Source organism: Protopterus annectens, chromosome 8.part0, assembly GCF_019279795.1.
Source record: "Protopterus annectens isolate FY-2018-M chromosome 8.part0, PAN1.0, whole genome shotgun sequence".
In the NCBI taxonomy this organism is placed as follows: Eukaryota; Metazoa; Chordata; order Ceratodontiformes; family Protopteridae; genus Protopterus; species Protopterus annectens.
Window position 1 is genome coordinate 418749914 of NC_056741.1, and position 19773 is coordinate 418769686.

General features: G+C 37.1%; 1 protein-coding gene across 1 annotated transcript in view; it reads left to right on the plus strand.

Moving 5' to 3' along the window:
• Positions 1 to 837: 837 nt before the first annotated feature.
• Positions 838 to 19773, plus strand: part of LOC122808845 (semaphorin-7A-like) — an 851812-nt gene continuing 832876 nt past the window's right edge. Inside the window, exon 1 of the mRNA XM_044079936.1 lies at positions 838 to 1147. Coding sequence (XP_043935871.1) covers positions 1063 to 1147 — 85 coding nt within the window. The 5' untranslated portion in view covers positions 838 to 1062. The remainder of the gene's footprint in view (positions 1148 to 19773) is intronic.

The window sequence follows — 19773 nt, forward strand, 5'->3', positions numbered from 1 at the left end:
ATTCAAAAGTGTGTTTAATGCATATAACATTATATTACAGAGAAGTCTAGATGGCAGCACATAATAAGGAAAAGCAACCATTCCATCAACAGTACAGAGAAATAAAGTAATTTGGATCATGCAAGGAAAATGCAGTCCTGTAAACACCAGTTCACTTTCTTTACTGATTTATATATATATTAAGTAAATATGACCATTATTAGTAACTGGCAACTGGCTGTCATAGTAACCTGACAGTGAAAGGATATACTTAGTGTGAATGACAGCACTCCCACTACATTTAATAGAGGTCAATGCCAGTTTAAATCCTAGTCACAGTAGGAAATCCTTTATGAATTATATTTCTGCACTGAACCATTTCTGTTGCATTCACATAACAAGCTGATATTTGAGATCAGTTAGTGACTGTTATATCTTTCACTGCAAGATGTGATTTTCAACAAAATATATATGGCGTATGAAAAAATAAGTGAGCAACTGAACTATTTTTTTCTAAAAACTGCAAAATGCTATTGCATGTATCTACTGCAAAAGCTATGCTATTTAGAATACCTCTGCAATGTCCCAGAAATATTTTTTCTGCATACATTTCAGAATCCTGCTCCCAAAGTTGTTACTTCTGTTGACAAAGCTAAAGAATTTATTCTGAATACTACTGAAATATCCCAACTTATCAGGTTGGATGTCTCTGGAATATTGCCAATATGTCCAGAAAAGCCTTTTGGACTGGCTATAACATTGTAGTATTCAGAATAATCCTGAAATACTAGTGGCCGGATAAACACTGCAGTATCTTTCAGACTCCTCCCAGGAATTCAAAAGCCTGTATAGGCTGTTAGGATGATAATAATAAATAGACAAGGAGAGAAGTCGTACTTCTTTGGGTTCAGTAGGAGAGGGTGTGAAAAGTACACTGAGACACACAGAGAACAGGAGCCCCACAGAAAGTAACCACTGAATGAGAAAAAATTGAACTTGCTGTTCTTACATCTCTGTCTCAGAGTGCAGACTGGATACTATAGAAACATAAATAAAAAAAGGATAACCCTCTAACAGACAGGAATGACGTTTCTGAAATTTTTGATACCTTTTCTTTTGCACCTATCCTTTTCAGATAGCATTCCAAGACTGAAGTTTTTCATCAGAGGTAAGACGTACTATATTCTGCATGCCTATTTTTTGGAGGGATGGGGGAGTAATTCATCACTGACTTTATCTGAAGAGGTGCTTTTTGACATTAAGTTGAGTAGCACTGTCTCCTGTTTCTGCTGCATCCATATTTGTTTAATTTAATTAAGTTTACTCCTGCTCATTGTCAAAGCAAAGGCATCAGTCACATGCTTCCTGGGGGATAATTGTGATGCTAATGCAATTTCCTAGCTGTGTAATTTATATGTATTCAGAATGCTGCCATCCAAAAATACAACAGTATTAAATGCTCTGATTTGACTATGTTTTTCCTGTGACATTCAGACAAATGTGGCAGCACTTGTGGATGTATAAACACTGCAGTATGTCCTAGTCTACTCTCTGGAATTCAGAGCACCATGTAATAATTAAACAAGAAAATATGTTCATGTAGTCTTGCACAGAAGAGAACGGAAACAAACGTGCAGGTATGATGACCATGGGAATGCAGGTGCCTATGTCAATATTAGGGTAGCAAAGACAGTAAGGGGAAAAACAGAGACAAAGTAAAAATATTCTTGCTTAAAATATTTTCTACTTCAGATTAAGAAGTTTATTCTAGAAGAGGAATGTAATAAACACACACACACAAATGTATACACATAAATATGCACTAAATATTCTTTATTCTTTAAATGGAATAAAGTATCTAATATCTCGGATATGGTTTTGGTATTACTGGATCTTGATTAGGAATACATCACAGCTATAATTTCTCACACGAGGGAAGAAGTTTCTAGATTCTGTAAAACTGAGCTGCGTCAGTAAGTTTGTTTTGTTCTGTCAATGTGGATGTAGTACTTAAGGGAACTCAGTGAGTGGCAGGGCCATTTTTTTTGCACCTATGAAGTCTCTTACTTATATGTTTGCATATGCTCTGTACCACTGAGGGCTGGAGTAGCCCCAACATAGTATTCACTATGACACCCCTAAAGTTCAATGGGATATAACCTTGGTATTTTACTTCATATAATAAATGAGAGAGACACAACTATTGTAAAGTGCATTATGGATAATAAGAAATAATGTACGTATTCAACTTATTCCTAAAGCACGTCACTGGAATTATAATTTGAGTGTGGTGTGAAAAGTTAATTTTTTTTTCCATTTTAAGAAATTATTATTTAAGCAGTTATAAATGCAAATAGTGTTCAAACTGTTTTCATCACTAAAGAAAATTCTGGCACTATACAAGAAGTACAGATTTGAATGGGATGATGTAATTGTTATGCAAATTTAACAGCGATGTTTCACACGCTACCAGGTTTCTGCTTTGTTGCACTGCAGTCTCTTCCCTTCGATATGCTATTTATCAGAGATCACTCCATGTAAATGGAACACAATGTGCATAAAGATTATAAAGCTGTATGGAGACTCTACTGACAGCCCTTTCCCCATCCTAAAAGTATGCGGCATTTGAAAGAATTCTAACTGCCTATGACAGGAGTGCAGCTTTCCTTTCTTCTGTACCTGCCATGTCCCATTGATATCAGTACAGTCAGCAGCACAATGACTGGTACAGCATCCAAAGCTGGGTCACGGCAGAGACAGAAGCCAGAGAAACATTATGCTTCTCACAAGATGGCATAACAAGGGAGAAGCTGCAGGAATAAATGACACTGATCAGTCATTTAGTGTGTGTGCACAAAAGAGTATGGAAAGCATTACTGACCCATTAAGTGATATTTAGCTCATACTCATCTGCAGCAAAATGGGTCAAGTTGAGGAGAGTTGTTTTTCTATGTTTGAAAAATAAATGGCTATATGATGTAAAAAAGTGCTGCTATATTAATTTCTAGATATTTCTATGAGAGCTACCTGTCCATCACAGTTTTGCTTGGCATCTTAAATAGAACTTTTGTTGCACTTTCTTTATTTGCTTATGTTGATTAATATTTTAAAACTGCAAACATACATAACTGATCTGAATGGAAATAATTGTCTCTCACTTGAATGCATTCTACAACAGTTTTAAATGGATGAGTCAACACCCCAGCCACACCCAATGATTGTGTTAAATCTGAGCGTTGTGCATTTCTTGAGTAGTGCTTCTGTTTCATATCTAAAGCCATTGCTGCCCAGAACTCACACCGATGCATAGTTACCAAGCAGGAGACTTTGAAAAATATATTTAGTCTACAAAATGTTAGTCCAAAATTAATACAACATTAGGGGGAAGCAGCCCTTTTAAGACCTTGGTCACTTCCTAGTGGTTGCCAATTCCCTCACTGTAATTAATTTTCAGCTGTAATTCCTAAGTCTGCAGCAACCTGACTTGGACTTACAGTGTTACTAAAAATAACGAAACATCATTCCCATACAAGAGACTCAAATAAGTTCATAAAGGATACTGTGGAAACTCCATTTAAGTTTAGTTAGGGGAAGATGGAAATCTTATGATATTACAAATCAATAATAGCATTCTGCTTATATTACAATAAACACAAAGCTAATAACTATTTTATCTTGTGTATAAAAACACAAAACATTTGCCATTTGGCTTATTTATTTAAACAATGAAAAGGCCTAAGCTTTAGTTTCTACTCCCCTACCAACTTTCTTTCTCTGCTGCCTCAGCTGAAGTCCTGCATACTTAATCATATTGAATTAATTTTACACAAACTGCTGTCACATTCAGAAAGTTGTCATGTGTGGCTTAGTGCTATGCTGTGCTGAAGCACCAGGGAGTGCTTAGTACAAGTAGCCATTGAGAAAGGTTACTCATTTGGGAGCTCTCATGAATAATTAATGGTGCAGGTCAGCATCCTGCACTAAGCAAGTAGTAAGATCAGCCATGTGACTCAGTACATGACTGAGAATTACACTGAATAAGAGAAAAATAAATGTAATTTATAAATCCTGCTGTAGGTACATCAAATATCTACAGCAAATGAACAGGTTGAATTTATGTCCAATATTTTGGCATGCAGTACTGAGCAGTGAGTAACTGATGTTGGCAAATTTCAACTCAAAGCACAAGTAAGCAGATACTGAGTCATACACTGGTTATGCACAATTAATTAAGTATGTTTTTTTTCTTTTCATGAATTGTTAATGGCCATATTTTATAGCGCTTAGCAGCTTAGCATTATTTTTTCTAAGTCTGACCATAAAACTTTAGTAGCTTGCTTCTCCTGATTCCCACTGTCCTATGCAATGGAAGTTTTGTTCGACCACTTCCCTCAGCTGTCATCTTGCTAATGTGTTTCTATTGTGCTGTAGGAAAACTGTTCCGTGCTGTGTGATCTGTTACCAGTAACTAATATGTAAATGAACGTTGTATATGCCGCTAGTAAACACATCATGCAGTTTGCCTCTTTGAGGATATATACTGCTACTCTTCACTTGTGTTATTGTCCATCCTGTGGTCCAACGCATCTTGTCATTTTTTTCCAGGTAAGGGCTACATAAATGGCACACTAACAGTGCTATTTTCAGCACTGTGCATTTGGACAGCTCCTGTTTTCTCCATTCTTATTCCTTATTTATAACAATCTGTTTGTTGTAGGCTATTAGGCACAGTATTTCTACACATTACTTTTTTATCTGGCTGTCTGTCACAAAACTAATTCCAAATTCCTATGTCAGACACTTTACTATTGGAATGTAATGCCATGCCTTTGAACTGATGTCCAGCTATCACTGAGCACACCTATAGTATTACGGTCATCATTGGCATAAGGTGAATCTTAACCTTGATGCCTTCTTCATTTTGGTACATACTAAGAGGTGTAGAAATTAGAATGCAGGAAGTTGTTATCCCACTGAATCAGTATTTAGCAGAACTATAAGTAAAGCAGTGTGAGCAATTCTGAAGCCTTCAACAACAATTTCTGATAAGGGAGAGGTTGGAGGCTGATCAGAAGAGGACAGCTGATAAGGTGACATAATATAAGCATCCTAGCTTAGAAAAAGGAAGAAACGGAATAATGTGAGAGATGCTGTCTTTTTTTCAAAGGAATCATGAAAGACCCAGATGAAACACTGAGAGAAAAAAACATATATCAAGAGGAGAAAAACAGCTGAATGTACAGCAGCGATATTTCAGGAGGAAATGGGAAACTTTCATGTGTTCATCAGGACAGAGATAGAGACTTTAAAAGCAATCTCTGAGATATTTAATGGGTTAAACAGTGGAATGATCCAGGGCCAAGTGACAAGGTGCATACAGAATACTGAAGTGATGAACATGAGCTTCTGAATGTTCATGGCATCTGCAAACAGGTGACTGTGATTTGGTAGTTTGTGGTTAATGGTCTCACTTTACATCCATTTTTTTTTTTGCACCTATGAAGTCTCTTACTTATAAGTTTGCATATGCTCTCTACCACTGAGGGCTGGAGTAGCCCCAACATAGTATTCACTATGACACCCCTAAAGTTCAATGGGATATAACCTTGGTATTTTACTTCATATAATAAATGAGAGAGACACAACTATTGTAAAGTGCATTATGGATAATAAGAAATAATGTACATATTCAACTTATTCCTAAAGCACGTCACTGGAATTATAATTTGAGTGTGGTGTGAAAAGTTAATTTTTTTTTCCATTTTAAGAAATGATTATTTAAGCAGTTATAAATGCAAATAGTGTTCAAACTGTTTTCATCAGTAAAGAAAATTCTGGCACTATACAAGAAGTACAGATTTGAATGGGATGATGTAATTGTTATGCAAATTTAACAGCGATGTTTCACACGCTACCAGGTTTCTGCTTTGTTGCACTGCAGTCTCTTCCCTTCAGTACACTATTTATCAGAGATCATTCCATGTAAATGGTACACAGACAATGTGCATAAAGATTATAAAGCTGTATGGAGACTCTACTGACAGCCCTTCCCCGATCCTAAAAGTCTGCGGCATTTGAAAGAATTGTAACTGCCTAAGACAGGAGTGCAGCTTTCCTTTCTTCTGTACCTGCCATGTCCCATTGATATCAGTACAGTCAGCAGCACAATGACTGGTACAGCATCCAAAGCTGGGTCACAGCAGAGACAGAAGCCAGAGAAACATTATGCTTCTCACAAGATGGCATAACAAGGGAGAAGCTGCAGGAATAAATGACACTGATCAGTCATGCAGTGCGTGTGCACAAAAGAGTATGGAAAGCATTACTGACCCATTAAGTGATATTTAGCTCATACTCATCTGCAGCAAAATGGGTCAAGTTGAGGAGAGTTGTTTTTTATGTTTGAAAAATAAATGGCTATAAGATGTAAAAAAGTGCTGCTATATTAATTTCTAGATATTTCTTTGAGAGCTACCCGTCCACCACAGTTTTGCTTGGCATCTTAAATAGAACTTTTGTTGCACTTTCTTTATTTGCTTATGTTGATTAATATTTTAAAACTGCAAACATACATAACTGATCTGAATGGAAATAATTGTCTCTCACTTGAATGCATTCTACAACAGTTTTAAATGGATGAGTCAACACCCCAGCCACACCCAATGATTGTGTTAAATCTGAGCATTGTGCATTTCTTGAGTAGTGCTTCTGTTTCATATCTAAAGCCATTGCTGCCCAGAACTCACACCGATGCATAGTTACCAAGCAGGAGACTTTGAAAAATATATTTAGTCTACAAAATGTTAGTACAAAATTAATACAACATTAGAGGGGAAGCAGCCCTTTTAAGACCTTGGTCACTTCCTAGTGGTTGCCAATTCCCTCACTGTAATTAATCTTCAGCTGTAATTCCTAAGTCTGCAGCAACCTGACTTGGACTTACAGTGTTACTAAAAATAACGAAACATCATTCCCATACAAGAGATAAGTTCATAAAGGATACTGTGGAAACTCCATTTAAGTTTAATTAGGGGAAAATGGAAATCTTATGAGATTACAAATCAATAATAGCAGTCTGCTTATATTACAATAAACACAAAGCTAATAACTATTTTATCTTGTGTATAAAAGCACAAAACATTTGCCATTTGGCTTATTTATTTAAACAATGAGAAGACCTAAGCTTTAGTTTCTACTCCTCTACCCACTTTCTTTCTCTGCTGCCTCAGCTGAAGTCCTGCATACTTAATCATATTGAATTAATTTTACGCAAACTGCTGTCACATTCAGAAAGTTGTCATGTGTTGCTTAGTGCTATGCTGTGCTGAAGCACCAGGGAGTGCTTAGTACAAGTAGCCATTGAGAAAGGTTACTCATTTGGGAGGTCTCATGAATAATTAATGGTGCAGGTCAGCATCCTGCACTAGGCAAGTAGTAAGGTCAGCCATGTGACTCAGTACAGGACTGAGAATTACACTGAATAAGAGAAAAATAAATTTAATTTATAAATCCTACTGTAGGTACATCAAATATCTACAGCAAATGAACAGGTTGAATTTATGTCCAATATTTTGGCATGTAGTACTGAGCAGTGAGTAACTGATTTTGGCAAATTTCAACTCAAAGCACAAGTAAGCAGATACTGAGTCATACACTGGTTATGCACAGTTAATTAAGTAGGTTTTTTTCTTTTCTTGAATTGTTAATGGCCATATTTTATAGCGCTTAGCAGTTTAGCATTATTTTTTTCTAAGTCTGGCCCTAAAACTTTAGTAGCTTGCTTCTCCTGATTCCCACTGCCCTATGCAATGGAAGTTTTGTTCGACCACTTCCCTCAGCTGTCATCTTGCTGATGTGTTTCTATTGTGCTGTAGGAAAACTGTTCCATGCTGTGTGATCTGTTACCAGTAACTAATATGTAAATGAATGTTGTATATGCCGCTAGTAAACACATCATGCAGTTTGCCTCTTTGAGGATATATACTGCTACTCTTCACTTGTGTTATTGTCCATCCTTTGGTCCAACGCATCTTGTCATATTTTTTTCCAGGTAAGGGCTACATAGATGGCACACTAACAGTGCTATTTTCAGCACTGTGCATTTGGACAGTTCCTGTTTTCTCCATTCTTAAATATTCCTTATTTATAACAATCTGTTTGTTGTAGGCTATTAGGCACAGTATTTCTACACATTACTTTTTTATCTGGCTGTCTGTCACAGAACTAATTCCAAATTCCTATGTCAGACACTTTACTATTGGAATGTAATGCCATGCCTTTGAACTGATGTCCAGCTATCACTGAGCACACCTATAGTATTACGGTCATCATTGGCATAAGGTGAATCTTAACCTGGATGCCTTCTTCATTTTGGTACATACTAAGAGGTGTAGAAATTAGAATGTAGGAAGTTGTTATCCCACTGAATCAGTATTTAGCAGAACTATGAGTAAAGCAGTGTGAGCAATTCTGAAGCCCTCAACAACAATTTCTGATAAGGGAGAGGTTAGAGGCTGATCAGAAGAGGACAGCTGATAAGGTGTCATAATATAAGCATCCTAGCTTAGAAAAAGGAAGAAAAGGAACAATGTGAGAGATGCTCTCTTTTTTCCAAAGGAATCATGAAAGTCCGAGATGAAACACTGAAAGAAAAAACATATATCAAGAGGAGAAAAACACAGCTGAATGTACAGCAGCGATATCTCAGGAGGAAATGGGAAACTTTCATATGTTCATCAGGACAGAGATAGAGACTTTAAAAGCAATCTCTGAGATATTTAATGGGTTAAACAGTGGAATGATTCAGGGCTAAGTGACAAGGTGCGTACAGAATACTGAAGTGATGAACATGAGCTTCTGAATGTTCATGGCATCTCCAAGCAGGTGACTGTGATTTGGTAGTTTGTGGTTAATGGTCTCACTTTACATCCCTAGAAATATGTCACATACTCAAGACTCCTGCATAGAGAAATCACTGTAAATTTAATAATCTCTGTTTATAGATGGCACAGTACTTTGTCCACCTCCAAGTGCAGTCACCACTTGTAATGATGAGTGCAGACATATTACTAGAGATTCATGCGTTCACTGCAGTTCAATTAGTCATTAACCGAATAAGATATTAGAGAATTATGTTATTTCTGAAATGAGATTATCTCACTGAGAGACAGAGGCTTTGGACGAGCCAGTTTTAAAGTCCTAAATAAGAATATGGGATTACAGGTTAAACAGAACGTAAGGTTTGATGTGACTATTGCGGACTTTGGTTTATAGTTACATAGTTCAGGCTGTTGCTCCTTTTCTCCCTAGGCCTTCATCCATTTAGAATGCCCTGGTAAACAAATAAATATATTTGCATTTGTTAATCTGGACACAAATGTAAATATATTTATGTACATTTAATTTTTTAATTTTAATTTGTTAGCTGAGTGGGTAGAAGGGTCAGCAGAACTTTTTTTCATCTATGTCATAGATCAAAGGAAGCCACAAATAACTTTCTCAAAACATAGATGTCAAAATGTTGTCCAGTGGGTTGTATAAAGAGTGAGTGAGACACTTCACATGGACTCTAAATAATGGAAAAGGGCAATGGGACTGACACATGGCATTCGCAGAGTTTGGAATTGGTATAAATTAAGTACAGACAATGCCTGATTTCTTATAGTATAAGCTGTGGTACTATTACTTTTTCTGGCTGTCAGAGGTTATGGACGCCAAAATAATGATTTTCATGATTATATAAAGTCACTTATTTGTTATTCAGTACATCAAAACTATGTACACCATAGTCACATTGGTAGTATATATGTATAGTTATAGCTAAAATCAACACAATTCAAAATAAAGTCATAAAACAGAACAATACACTATGAACTTTGTAAAAAAATTGTAAATTCACAGCTCTGAGCCTGAAGAAGCTGATGAACAAAAATGTGTTAACTGGATTTACTGCATTTGTTTTTTCTATTAAATTTTGATACTGATGTATTGTGTATTTTAAGAGATATATGTAAAGAGGATCTAAGTTCCCAGTCAGAATTAGGATAACACTGAAGTGATATCTTGCAAGATCCTTGTTCCTACTGGCTGCTAGTCTCATTTGTACATGTTACTATACATTAGTAGACCGACGCAATTGTTTGATCAGTCTTAGAGACGTAAGGTCCTGAGGTGCTGAGCACTTTATCTGCTGTAGCAGAGACTTTGGAGTTGTAAAGATGACAGGATCTACAAAAAAGAAATGAGATACACATGCTCAGCTTTCACTCCTTGGAGAAGAAAATATATGTTGTTTAAATGACATATCTGTATAAAGTGCTGAGAATATGTGGGTTTTTCTGTGAAAACAGAGAGAGCACTGCATCACAGCTTGCAGATGGGCAGGGCTCCACTGTTGAAAAAGTATGTATTCCTTTATTCATTCATTTAATATTTGTTAATAGGAATATTATACAGATCCACAGAGAAGTGATTTCAGGCACTCTTGGATGCAAGGCACAGTAATTACCATAGAGTGGAAGAGTTAAACAAAACATACACACACAAGGTATACATACAACAAACTGTATCACAGTATATTGGCAGAGGAATGGAAATCTTAACAAATTCAAAAAAATAAATCAGGAACTTCCAGCATAAATAACGTCATTCCTCTAAGGACTGGTGTTATTAATATGACAACACCCACTGGTCATGTGGCAGGAATACCTGAATTAAAAAAAATGGTCTATACAAGGCATCTTAAATTCAGTACAAAATGCATGCAAAACAAAACATCCAGGAAATATAAAAGCCTAAAAAACATATAGAACTAAAAAGAAATTACATTTCACAATAACATGAAAGACACTATTCTTTACTCCCAACAGGTGACTTAACTGTAACCAAGCAATATGAAAAACTAGCATTAAAATCTGGGAGAATGGAAGGTGTGTAAGAAGATGTATATCTACTAGAAAACAAGAAATCATTGTTGCTATGCATATCAAATTGGTAAACCCCCATTTTAGCACTGAATACATCTCCATGGACTCATCATTATAATGACCTAGGGAAAATAGAGGTAGTTCAGAAGTCAAAAGTGGTGCAAGGTGTGCACCAAAAGCCACACACATACTACAAGAACTGAACATGTACAGTTTTAAGGAAAGGTGTAAAGGGAAGGCATGAACTAAATTGTAAATCTAGAAAGTTCTGTTGAGTTCCATCATTCAAAATAGTATGGGGGAAAAGATCACAGTTTTAAGATACAAGGTAAATTAATCATGAAAGATATGAGAAAGTATTTATATAAATTGTGGTAGATTATCTAAATAGCATTCCTGAAGATATAGCAGAATCAAAACTGGTGAGAGAATTTGGAAATATCTGGGACAGATAAAAGGCAATTATGTGGAGTAGGTGAAATAATAATCTGTTAATGGTTACCTGCTTAAAAGAAAAATAAAATAGAGGTATAAGAAAACAAGAGGACACAGTCTGAAAATAGAAAGTGGGCAGCTCATGGCAGACACTAGAAAGCATTGTTTGAGACAAAAGGTGGTCAATGATTGGAACAGCCTACCCAAATAGGAGGTATACTGAAATACTGATAGAATTCAAGAATGCGCAGGAGCAAAACTGGCAGTTCGAGCAGAGGACTAAAGCTCTGAGCTATTAATGAGCTGCTTCCTGTGCCCTGGGTACAGGGTTTGATGCCTTCCACCTTCATTTACCTACTAGGTGGCTCTGAGCAAGTCACTTATTCTGACAGTATTGCTGGGTCTCCCCTGAGAATGGAAAGTCTGTGCAGTTGGCTTACCAGGTCAACAAATATAAAAAGCAGTTCTTTGAGGGTTGGGATAAAAAATGCTGGCTTACCTTCTCCAACTTATCCAGTAGGTAAAAAAACATACTGAATAAGTGGGGTCAGTTATCTTTAGCTGCTGTCAAAATGTATGCCTCTTGATGGTTAAGTGGTACCCGCAGGTTATTAATGAGCAAGGGCCACTCTGACCTTACCTAGTGTCAAAATCATTGTGACTCCAGCAAATAGCTGTTATGACTAAGGGAATGGGCTAGATGTGGTCTATTAAGAGCAGACTAATAAACTTATTGCTGATAAAAATGATTAATGCCACAGAATGAAGGAAGGGAGAGTTTTATTCTTGTGACATTTGAACCTGCATTTCATTTATTTCCTGTGCATGTGGTGTAACACATAATACTGCAATATCTCTAAAAGCATAATAAACAGCAGTAAAAGCGTCATTTCTTAGTTTGGACATGGTCCCAGTTTGCACTTTGTATAAAAGATCACCCACGGTTAAGTGAATTTGAAATACTCTGCGTGCTGACTTCCTAGATGATGACTGCAACTGGAAATGACTGAGTCTACAAAAGGAGGTCATGAAAGCACTGGAGTGTAGCCATGAATGGTTTAATGGCTTGCGGTACATTTGGGAGATGTATTTGCTCTGATCTTCTGTTTAGCACTTGTTTTCTAGACAGCTAAGATGAGCCTCTCTGACTGCAACTAGCCCTGAGAAGAAAATAATAGGACTGACAAAGAAAATTTTAGACATAATGAAAAAGTGTAGGCAGTTACATTAAGCTATTAAATCCTCTAGATCTAATGGCATGCTCTTATAGTGACTGCAAAGATCTCCACAATTCCAAATTACCTTACCTATGTAAGTAGAACATAGTACGATCAGATAATTAAAAATCCATATGTTGTGCAGATGTACACAACTGTTTTATACATTGATTGGTAAAATGGATTCGTTTTACACTCGTGTAGCTTATAGTACTACAATCCACTGTAACTGAAGGAGTCTATGCATTCAACTATCAGTAGGTGTACAAATTAGATTAGTGATTGCTGAAGCAAGGGCTGATTTTTTATTTTACTTCAATGCACCAGCAATGTGTTGTGGTTACATTTTTAGCTTGAAGCTTTAATGCAGTACAGATATACATATGTTTATTAACAGGTAAAGCTCAGGCACTACTAAGTAAGACAGCATACCTTCTGTGGTGCTAGTGCATGGCAGCGGGTCATGTATAACCTACTACATTATGTTCTACATGCATTACACTTGCATGTCTCAGATAAAAAAATGTGAGCACCATCTGCATGCAATTAATTCCCACTTTCAGTATGGTAGCTTACCTATGTGAAGCATATTTACCCTGTCATAGTCCCTTTTATACACGTTAACACACACACACACACACACACACACACACACACACACACACACACACACACACACACACACACACACACACACACACACACACACACACATACACACACACACACACAGTCCCTTTTATACATGTTAACCCCCCCCACACACACACACACACACACACACACACACACACACACACACACACACACACACACACACACACACACACACACACACACACACACACACACACACACACACACACACACACACACACACACACACATAGTCCCTTTTATACATGTTCCCCCACCCCCCACCCCCCACACACACACACACACACACACACACACACACACACACACATTGTGAGCACCCCTTCTATATATTCAAATGTTTCCCAGAAGCATTAGATATAGAGTGACATCACCCCTGCAGACCACCTGTAGCCCAAGGCAAATAAAGAATTAACTGCTATGTACAAAACAGCCATTCAATCACCTTCTCCTACTGATTGCCTGAATAAGAATGTGATGGGAAATGAGCCTACGTCCTGCTGTTCTTTGTATTAGTAACTGCCTCCACGGATGTCCCACAGCACATGATGATTATTCACATCACAACCCCTTCCAGCTGAGTGAGCGTGCCCCATGAGGTATACATCTGTAGTGTCATAATATAGTGGACTGTATAAGTTTTGCAGGAAGGTGAGCTTCATTTGCATGGATGCACCTGCTGTACCTGCACAGCAACCTGCAAAGGTGAACTAGTTCCATGATGTTCCTTGGGTACAGTGCAATCCAAATTTTCACTAAAGCAGATCCCATTGCATAATTATGACTGTTAAGTAAATCTGGGGCCAAAAATTTACAAGGTTATATGTTCTAATCCCACTTCTTGTTTGATCACTTGTATACTCGGTACTACAGGAGAACATTTTCTCTAAACACTTAACTCTACAGATGGAATGCATACCTTTCAACTGCCCAGATTTTTCTAGAATATCCAGATGCTTGCCTCATGGTTTTACTGTGTTCCTTATAAAATTTGTGGTTTTCTACCAATTTTTTGAGGATTGAATTCCCTACATAATAACATACATTTGAGTTTAAGAGTTCATATAGTTCAGAAAATGAATGTTAATGCAAAAAATATTATTCTATCATCTTTCTAAGCAATATGTAAAAAATTATCCCTATTTTTGGGCCTTGGTCCCCCATTCTTTTTGGCTTTATCCAGATTTCTTCTGCTAAGAGGTTGAACTGCATGTGTAATGATGTGGTAAGGGGAAAGATGTCTGTTGAGAGTGACTGCTGGACAACTCTCCCTTCAGTCAGTTTTCAGCTATTGAAATGTATTCCAAATCTTTTCTATGCTATGCTTTGTCATGATAGCATCTGATTTGCTGTGGGTATCATTTCCAGTTCACAGCATTGAAACATTGTGCAAACAATAAATAGTACAGAGCAGCTCACTGTAGAGCGAGGGAGTGCTCTAGAAACACCCAACTATGTTCTTCATGCCCTGTGTCTGATGATACTTATTTATTTTTTATTACTTCCTACAAGTAAAAGTACATGCTTTCACAGGTAACATGGAAGCGCTGTCTGATCAAGTGGTTTGCTTGGTGTCACAGGTAGAAAGTGAGGGTAATAAACTCATAAGACTATCATAAAGCTGTCCATCATGAGAGAAATTATCTTCTTTAGAAAGAAATGATGCTCTTACAAACTATTTCACAGAGGTGCCCATTTGACAAGCTACCCCTATTTTTGATGATGTGATTGATCCATCAGAGACTGACCAATGCTCACTTCACAGACAGCAAGCCAAACTATAGTTCCATTTGCATTACATAAGCTGTGGAATTCATAATATAAAATAAAAAGGAAATTATTGTCATCGATTGCATCACTGAAAGCAAGCTTCCAATGGAATCTTAGATGTTCAGATCACATTTTTTTTTCTGGACAGCACAAAAAAATGAGGTAATGAGAAAACTAAATGGAGGGTGAGACAAAGACTGAAACTTGAGATGGCCAGAGGGAGATATACAAATGTAAAAAGGTATAAGGAGAGAGTGACAGAAGATGAACTTAAGCACATCAAGGCTCGGGGAGAACCTGCTGTGTACACATTAAACATTAAACCATCGATAAATGCAAAGGTTAGAAGGCTACCTAACGCTCAAACAGTGAGGGCATGAGTTTGCAAGACAAATGTCTTATATGAAATTTCAAAAACGATGATATTAACAACAAAGAAGTATTTGTAGCTAAAGGCAAGTAAAAATCTCCAAGTGTGATTCCCACCTCAAAATAATGATGTGTTATTCAGTTTAAGCTGTTCATAATTTCTGCTGCATAACAGGCTACTAGCATAATGCCCAGTCCTTAGAAAATGTTTAAAAAGGTCACACAGGAAAACCAATCGGTAAAGCTAGAACTTCCACTGTGTGATACCTTAAACCTCTTGAATCAGAGGCAACATGGGATATATGTAAATTACCCTTTAAGGATATCAGGTGTTTCAGCTAAATGGCAATTCTGAATGTCCATGACTTTTTTCTTTTACTTTTAAGTCTTTTTATGGACAATTTCAGGCCAATAAAGCCAAACCCCAACAGCTGTGGACATGTATGTTTCTGTCTTCTTATGACATCAGCAGCACAGCATAAAAGGAATGTTTGACTTTTGGAAACACAGGGTAGTCATACCCAACTGATAATTGGCCTGAAATTGTCCATAAAAAGACTTAAAAGTTTTTGTGACTTTGCTACATTTTTGTTTTTTTTCAGTCCTGAGAAAATATCAAACTCCATTTCACAATGCTGAGGTGTAAATGTGGCCCACAGCTGCATGCAGAAATTTCCAGGACACAATCACACTTTTTTGCATAGACTACATGGAAAACAGCTGTTGGTTTTATATGTGCAACTGCCCTTTCCAGCTGCACTAATGTCCCCTGATGCAGCTTGAAGTATGTCATTTGCAATGTTTCATTCTCAGCTATAGACCAAGTTCCACCATTGGCCAGACCCCCATTTTGCCAGATACAAAGCATATAGAACCACTGACTAATTATTCATGAGCTATCCATAGGGTTGCCACCTTTTCAAACGGCCAAAGTGGGACATATTTGGTACAAATGCCAGGTGTTGCCGGCCGAAATATACCCACAGCCAGTACAAAGGACAGAACTTCACTTTTTTGCCTAAATAAAAGTGTATGCGTGTAGCATTTTAGTTGCTTATTCTGTTTCTTATAACATTTAGGTGTTTCAGACACAGAATAACTGTTTTATGCAACTGTTACATAAAATATAGGAAATCATTTTGTCCTAAAATCACAGGACATTTGTCATTTTTACAATTATTTTGCAGGACACAACTGCCCAAAGAGGGACTGTCCCTCACAAAGTGGGACAGGTGGTAACCCTAGCTATCCATCTGCTGCCCTTTTTTGAATCACAAGTTGTGATCAAGCATATGTATGCAGGTTGGCACAGGCTAATGCTCAGATGCTTGGTATACTTTCTGAATCTCATCCCTTGATATTTACATTTTGGTCCTTAAGTACTATACCCACTTGTGGGTTAGTTTCTGCAGTAAAGCAGGCGATTTTGAAAAAAAGTGCTTTTGTTTTATCTTGAATGGAGTTATTTATTCTTTGTGTTGCAATGCTAAAGGGCTTTATTAATATATGCATTAGCACTTCTGTTTACCATATGTAAAACTGTCTGAATGCCTTTTATAAAAGAAGGAAAAAACCCTGCAGGATATACAGTTTGCAGTAAACACTTTAATAACTTCATAATGACTTCCTATTCTTTGCAACTGTTTTCTGCATATGCGCTTGTTAAAAATAAAACATTTCCTCACCTCTGAGAATTTTATTATACTGCTAGACTTGAGCAGAATGTTAGTCTATCACTGGTGTTTCCTTTTATCAACCCACAAGGAAGACATAGTTAATTGAAGGATTTCATCACCAAGCCAGTAGTCTGGGTGCAAAGAAAAATTCACAATTGCCAAAAATCAGGAAATCTGTTTTTTTACTATTGGACAGATTATATGTATCTACGTTTATGCTTTCTAATGATTCCGAAAACAGACTTTATCATTATATAAACACAGCAGTGAGGCTGATGTGTCAGGGCACTGGGGTGCATGCTATACTGAGGTGAATACCTCTTCTAGGGACTTTTGTGTGGTTGATTATAGTAAGCTTGGGCTGCAGTGGCTATAGCTCCCTTCATTGGGATATGGAGGACTTTGCTCGCAAAATAAATTACTTTTTGATTTCTTTATTCTTCAGTGTGTGTGTGTGTGTGTGTGTGTGTGTGTGTGTGTGTGTGCGTGCGTGCGTGCGTGCGTGCGTGTGTGTGTGTGTGTGTGTGTGTGTGTGTGTGTGTGTGTGTGTGTGTGTGTTTTGTGGCTTTGAATGGCTTTTATTACACGTTTAATACCTTTCTGTTTTACATGTGTGAGAATGGCCTGCATTGTGGTAGAACTGCATTGGCTTCTAGTTCTCTTTCTAGAATCATGGCCTGTATGCTAAGTAAATTCAGGGAGAACAGCCATCGTGAATGTTATGATTAGTTAAACAGACCAGTGTGTGTGTGTGTGTGTGTGTGTGTGTGTGTGTGTGTGTGTGTGTGTGTGTGTGTGTGTGTGTGTGTGTGTGTGTGTGTGTGTGTGTGTGTATGATGATGTGGATCAGAAATGGCTTATTAAATGTAAATGTAAGAAATGTTCATACAGAATAAGATCAGACTGTAAGCTGACCATCCTGGTACTGCAAAGGCTATCATTATGGCTATAGCTAGAGCATGGGAAAGAGACACACTCTAATAGAACTCACACAAAAGAATGTTAACAAAATAGTGAAGAAAATAAAGAGTCGAGTAAGAGGTAAGGCTTAAGCATCTGAAATCAATATAATCTGGAAATACTGAGAAAATATTTAATCCCTATTTGGAGATGGAAAACAGTGCGGTGTTCTTGTCAAATATATCTAACAGCATTGTTAAGAAGTATGAGTGGCACAGAGGAGGAGGAGGAAGTCTACTCCATGGGAGAAGGGGACAAGTCTATGAGTTGGATGGGAAGAGTTTAAGACTAACTTAATGAAATATTGCTTCACAGAAGGGGTGGTGGAGCCCAGAATACAAAGGCAATTGCCACAGGCAGTGGCAGAGCATTGGTCAGAAAAAAACAACTGATGAGGAAGGGGTACAACAGTTGCATAGGGCTAACATTAACATTCCAGCACCCTTGACAGATAAAAAAAACCTTCTTTCATTAATATCAAGTTTATTACATATATATATATATATATATATATATATATATATATATATATATATATATAAAGGGTCGATATTGAATCAGCGAATGCTTAAAAAAGCAAATGCTGATTCCTCAACCCTATGTAAGCGAAAGCTTACAATCCCGAACACCCGGAACAGTGATTTTTTTTTTCCCAGGGAAAATAATTGCTGGGCCGGTTTTGGGAGTTTGCCATTTCCTCCACTGTGGTGCGATCTCAGAGTTGGTATATTTAAGTGTGGGGCTGGGGGGCAATGCCCCCGACATTATATACTGTTTTAAGATTTTTTTTTTTTTTTTTATGGAGCAGCAATTTTTTTCCCTGGGAAAAAATCGCTGTTCCGAGTGTTCGGGATTGTAAGCTTTCGCTTAAACAGGGTCGATGAATCAGTGTTCGCTTTTTTAAATGTTCGCTGATTCAATATAGACCCTACACAAACACACACACACACACACACACACACACACACACACACACACACACACACACACACACACACACTCACACAACGTGAGAGTCTGGAGTATGATGTACGTACATGAAATATAAGGCTATAGAGCAAACTTCATGACAAGTGGCAAAGCCATGAGCCATGAAATTATGGTCCTTAGTCCTTTAGTGCAAACTGTTTCAGAAATTACAAGCCCATATTTTTACCTGTGTTGCCTTTTTTCCCTTTTTATAGTTTAAATTACAGCTTATTTTCATTTCAATGTGATACAAGCATTATGTTGTTTGTTTTGAATAGGGCTTAAACAGTTTCTCTAGGTTCCTATGAAATGCCTGTTTCATGCATGTTTTCTGTTCTATATTTGTGGTGACTTTTAAAATATGTTCAAAGGGCTGGGTAAGTTTTTGGAATTATTTTTAGTGTTCTTGTGAAGTTTTTAGGATATATAACTCTGTTTCTAAATTGTTTAATCTTTTTTACCATTCACAATTTAGCCAATTTTTCTAGTAATGCCATTTTCTCCTTGCTCAATATTGGTTTGTTTTTTATTTTTCAGTTTCCTTTGCTTAATCTAAAGCAACATTGACCTTCAAAGGGTTGATTTATGCTGGGGATAGCTGTATTAGGTGTGTGAGAGTATCTCTGTCTCTCTTTATATACATACACACCTGTGTGTGTGTGTGTGTGTGTGTGTGTGTGTGTGTGTGTGTGTGTGTGTGTGTGTGTGTGTGTGTGTGTGTATGTATATATATATATATATATATATATATATATATATATATATATATATTTATACACATTTTTTATGGGTCTACTTTGACCCATCATTAGCGAA